This window comes from Olea europaea, unplaced genomic scaffold, assembly GCF_002742605.1.
Source record: "Olea europaea var. sylvestris unplaced genomic scaffold, O_europaea_v1 scaffold138, whole genome shotgun sequence".
Lineage (NCBI taxonomy): Eukaryota > Viridiplantae > Streptophyta > Magnoliopsida > Lamiales > Oleaceae > Olea > Olea europaea.
The window spans coordinates 243,224-248,516 of record NW_019231313.1 but is presented as its reverse complement, the minus strand read 5'-3'; the positions used below and the strand labels follow the sequence as shown (position 1 = coordinate 248,516).

Below are 5,293 nucleotides of genomic sequence, written 5' to 3'. Positions count from 1 at the left end.
AATTTAACCTTAATCATTTAGAAACAATTAATAAGTGACTTGTTACTTTTAATTGTTTAATTCCGCACGTTGGATCTAAATAATTTGAACTTTCAAAATTAATTATAGAGAATTAAAAATAAGGAAATAATGGAATACACTATTGGTTTTGAGAATAATTGGTGTAATAAGTTGAAGATGATTAAATAAGATGGTTTGAAAGTTGCACTTTTTTCCATGATATATAAATAATATTTCTCAAATGGCCGAGTGTTGTTGAGGAGGGGATTTGGTATCGGACTAAAATAAATTCCAAGTTGGATTAATATCTAAAAAAAGAAAAATTACACATAAAAAATATTTTTTACATAAAAAAAATGGAAAAAAATTTTATCCATCAAAATGAAATGGGGTGAAAATTTATCCATTTGCACAAATGATTTTCCTTCAAAATGAAATGGGCTGAAAATTGATTTTCCTTCCCATCAAATTGATGCAAATTGACATCACCCATTCAAGTCGGTGCCTTCCCCTTCCCATCACATTCTACAATTCATTTTCCTTTGCGAAATGTTATGTGCAATGTTGCGTCAACATCTCGTTTCTCGATAATTTGAGCTAGGCCGTCGAAGAGTCTTGGCAAGTCTTCAGATTCCTCGTTAGGCTCATGGTTCACTTCTTCATTAAATGTACTCGGCTCCCCCACTTAAATTTTTATTTTTCACTCAATCGAAATATCCACAATTATTACTACACGTGAAGAACAAGCGCCCTTTGTTTTCAGTGTTCAGTTCTACCTCAAAACATTTTCGAAATCTGTATTCACATGAATGGCATCCATGTTTTGTTTGGCATTGTCCAAAGTAACGAGTGGTACTTCTACAGCTATGACAAAACTCCGAAATTCCTTCCTCTCATTCTAGTCAACAACTGTTCAAGAAACAAATAAACCCACATGAATCCAACTGAATTACGAAATCCTACATTGGAACTTATGAACAGCAATACATTGCAAACAAAGCACTGACCTAATTGTATTTCACTAACATTCTTTCACTACCATCTTGCAAATACAAATTCAATAAAATAAGGATAATTTTCTCCACCATCATTCAACTTCGAAATTGGCCACAAATTCAACAAGCTTTTTACAATATAAACAGAGAACGAAAATGACGGTATCAAATTCAGCAAACTTTCCCCAATAAATTGCTGAAACGAAATTAAGAAAAAAGAAGATTTTTCAAAATTTCATGTGTGAGCTACACTATTTACGAGCAACAAGCAAAATGCCATTTTCAATAACATGCTAATAATTTGAAGAACAATAGATAATAGAGCAAGCCTTGCTATTATTTAATTAGGAATCGAAAAGTTATTTTGCCACAAAATTTCTGAAAATTCATACAAAATCACAAATTTACGAAGAACAAGAGATCAAAGACTTCAACTTCATCAATGGTAAGGCTCCATAATCTTCATACTTCAAATATATGTCAAAATAAAGAGGAAAAAAAACAAACAATGATGTAAACAAGTCTAAGACAGCTTAACGATAAATTAGCATAAAATAGTAAATAACAAAATAACTTTGCCTAGCTCAGACACGTAGATATCGGCGCTGCCTTCAAATTTTGTTTCCACCTTGGGTTTCAGTGGCCTGCCTCACACTACGTTAGAAAAGATGGCACCAGTCAGTGGAATCGTGCTTGTTTTTCCTTTGTTGGCCCATAAATTCGACGATGAAGCGTGGTGGTTTGCTTTTGCTTTTTGGTTTGGGGGGAAAAAGGAAATGATTTGGGAGAAGTTCTACGGGTCTATTTTAAGGGTGAAGACGACCGGTTTCTTTTGGAACCGGGTTTTGGTTGAAAATGAAAAGGAAATAAAAAAAAAAAACATATAATATGTGCCAGGTCAGCCAATTCAAATTTCTATAAGTCTTCTGTGCAAATTTCCCGTACCCATAGAATAATCCTCCATACAATGCTTGCCACACTCAGAAATGATATTTGTCCCGAAGAAATGGACAGGCAATTTGAATGGCGTTGAGATTGCAACACCTAATTAGATGTTTTAACTAATTTTTTGTCAAAAATTTAATGAAATGTTTTCACTTGACATTCTGTAAATTCATCTGATCATTTTCCTTGTACAAGTAGCATTGCTTGCCACCCTAGGCAGATTGAGGTGGGCCTGGTTCGTTTCAAATTTTCTCAGCTATGCAAATCTATTATTGCGTCTGTGATGACCTAAAAATCACCTAGTCCGAGGACGCCATTGAATTGAGAATAATTATTTGAAATACCGCAAATAAATTATTTATGATGATGAAAGTGTTATTCTGGACTATCAATTTCTCTTTCAAACAATTTTAAGATATTTATTCTCAGAATCTCAGATTATAAGAATGGACTATTAACAGACTTGACATCACCCAAAGCAAGTGGATATCCATTTGAACCATTTCCCACTTCGAGTCCAAAAATCTCTCTCCAAAGATTTTTTCATCGCATCTCCCGTTTTGTCTACATTTCTTTTCTTTTTCTCTTCGTCCTTGGCATGCTAAGGTCTAAATTTCTTGTCACACCACACTCAAGAACATAATCCAAATTATTTGGATACATCTTGAGTGTTATTTTAACACATTTGGAAAACTAACACTCTTGGAATATTCGGAGAAGCGGTATGAAGGCAAAATTATGTTGTTCAAAGGCTACAAACTAAATTGCTAGTTTGGTTTGAATTAAAATCTGATTTTAATCTAAGTCGAAGTCAAACAATCAATATTAACCACATCTTTTATACATCTCACAATTTTTCAACTACACATTTCAAAAACTTTTATCACAATCTACTAAAAAATTTAATTTTAATTCTCACCAAACACTCTCAGAAAAGATTAATCCAGACAAACTTCAAAATTTTTTTCCAGAGTTTCTTTACCTCTTGTGGGAAGCTTAACTCAAATCCTAACCTCTATTGCTTTTGTTTCGCTGAGAATGAACAATATCACAACATATTTTCTAATTATCAAAATCAATAAAAATTAACACTTCATAACAATCTATAGAAACAATCAGAAAAGGCCTTGTGAAATTGGAACCACATTATTACAAAGGGTATAAATTGCCATAAGCAAGAGTCACAAGTGTGTAGTTCATTATTTCAAGTGATTAAGCTTGGCTGGTGGTTTCCCGCAGAATAATGTTGAAACTGGCATTATTTGGATAATTTTGTTCTAAGTACCCACTCTTTACATGGGGATCTATGTTGCAAGAAGACTTCAAAAAAATATAACGAGAAAATGTCATTAATTGACTCCATAGATCCACTTCTCAGCATTGTTTGTGTAACTAACCAACTCCTCGGGTTTAAACCACAGTTTAATTTCATCCTTGGCTGTCTCTGGACCATCGCTGCCGTGGATTATATTTCTGGAAGCATAGAATTATATAAGGATGAGTTATCCAGGACAAGCAGGGAAAATCTGACCGTTGCACAAAAGACTTCTTAGCATATATTTTCTAGGATTGATTGAGATAAAAGTTCCAAGATTAAGATTAGAAGCTCACAAAATTTTCTATTGCAGAATGTTTAATGAGATCTTCTATTTCACCCTATTCTGAAGGAAAGGATTTACCTTTCAACCACAACGGCCAAATCCCCTCGGATGGTACCAGGTTCTGATTTCTGGGGATCTGTAGCTCCAATAAGTTTACGACCATATTTTATTACTCCTTCACCTTCCCAAACCTGAAAAAATAAAAAATCGAGCTCAGTTCCCTAAAGAATAGTTTGAAGCAAGCAGATTCAGTCGAACTCTTCTAACCATTGCAATGACTGGTCCAGAGCTAAGAAAATCACACAAGCCATCAAAGAATGGTCTCTCCTTCAGATCATGATAATGCTTCTGGGCAAAATCCTTTGAAGGAACCAAAATCTTTATAGCAACAAGTTTATAACCTTTGCGCTCAAAGCGAGATATGATTTCTGAAATCTGATACCATGGAAACATTATCAGATCATGCAAAATTAGAACATGTTTATACAAACTTGTTGCAGACTGGGACACAAGCCCAAAAGGAAAGAAGTGGGAAGGGGATCCAAGTCTAGATTATACAACTGAATGCAGAAATATTTTCAGCCCCAATTCAGAAACTAATAAACTCGAGCATATCATAAAATCTGTGATTTTATCAAAGCTTGTCAATATGGTATCTGCAGAAGGTAACCTTCTATTAATAATAAAATAAGCTTGAGAGAATAGTACCAGTCCTCTCTGAACTCCGTCTGGCTTGATGGCAATGAAAGTTTGCTCCATCTTCATAAAGAAAAAAAGATGCATTGTCAGCCAACAGACAAAAAAAGAATGGACAACAATGACTCACTTGCCAGAATTAGGTGGGGAAACTCAAGTACCTCGGCAGCATGTGCCTCTTGCTCCTGGAGCATGTAAGCTACGACACAAACAAAGATCAAGTCAGAATTTAAAGTTGAAAGAAGCTATGGGACAGGGGTAAGACGGGGGACGCTGGGAAGATTTTGAGATATTGACAGTGCAGGGGCTACTATGTTTAACCAAAAAAAGGGTACTTGTTTGAGATTGCAAAGCATTGTGGGGATAAACACAGGAATATACTCAAATGAGAGCTATGATTTGAGCAAACTGTTTCACCTCGTTACCATGCTAAAGCATGAAAATAAATTTCTAGGAAGAGGTAACAAATTTCACAATGCAAAACTTAAGCAAGGGATAAGGCAGCTCTTCTGTTAGCACCCTTACAAGCACTCAGATCCCCAACATTCAAATCCTCAATTTGAGTTAGTTTTGTCATTTCAGCAGTTAAAATAACTTGCATAACGAAAAATGATGTTTGAATTTGTGCAGGGGATAATTTAACTAGGTAATATACAAAAAGAAACTAGTTCAAAAGCATTTAGAGGGGATATAGACCTGCTGCAGGAATGGCGAGAACTCCTGAAATCCAACCCCGAAATGCATTTCCTGATTCAAATGAACCAGATGAAGATAGAGCCTGCACTCTTCCTCTAAAAGTAAGAGCTGCAGCCGCTGCTCGTCCTCCTGCCATTACAAAGATAGTTAACTTTTCCTTTTCCGGTTTTGATGAACTTTACAAATTTAAGCTTATTTATTTTTGTTAGAAACTCCAATAAAATTATAACAAACCATTAAGATTAATTAGATTAGTCAAATTTAGTTAATTAAAAATTCAATCAAAGCACTTCAGAAAATTTGTATATTAAACTAATACCAGCACACAGTGTTTTGGGGGGGGGGGGGGGGGGTGGGGGA

General features: G+C 34.9%; 1 protein-coding gene and 1 long non-coding RNA gene across 2 annotated transcripts; both read right to left on the bottom strand.

Moving 5' to 3' along the window:
• Positions 1–280: 280 nt before the first annotated feature.
• On the bottom strand, positions 281–1,860 carry LOC111375475. The gene is made up of 2 exons (XR_002699313.1): positions 1,570–1,860; positions 281–909 (listed from the first exon to the last, which is right to left on the bottom strand). It is a non-coding gene; the product is annotated as an uncharacterized LOC111375475 (long non-coding RNA).
• A 1,159-nt stretch (positions 1,861–3,019) lies between these two features.
• Positions 3,020–5,092, bottom strand: LOC111375474 (nucleoside diphosphate kinase 3-like). Its single transcript, XM_022998302.1, has 6 exons — positions 4,934–5,092; positions 4,399–4,436; positions 4,250–4,300; positions 3,809–3,976; positions 3,620–3,732; positions 3,020–3,413 (listed from the first exon to the last, which is right to left on the bottom strand). The coding sequence occupies exons 1-6, from the start codon at positions 5,067–5,069 to the stop codon at positions 3,290–3,292; spliced, it is 630 nt and encodes a 209-aa protein (XP_022854070.1). The 5' UTR covers positions 5,070–5,092; the 3' UTR covers positions 3,020–3,289.
• Between the last annotated feature and the right edge of the window lie 201 nt (positions 5,093–5,293).

Bases quoted from the DNA above. Each gene is read 5' to 3' on its own strand.
- LOC111375474 (XM_022998302.1), bottom strand. From the start codon at position 5,069: ATGGCAGGAGGACGAGCAGCGGCTGCAGCTCTTACTTTTAGAGGAAGA. The intron at 4,301-4,398 runs GTACTTGAGTTT...TTCTTTATGAAG, and splicing joins AAGAGGCACATGCTGCCGAG to ATGGAGCAAACTTTCATTGC. The intron at 3,414-3,619 runs GTAAATCCTTTC...CTATGCTTCCAG, and splicing joins TTGGCCGTTGTGGTTGAAAG to AAATATAATCCACGGCAGCG.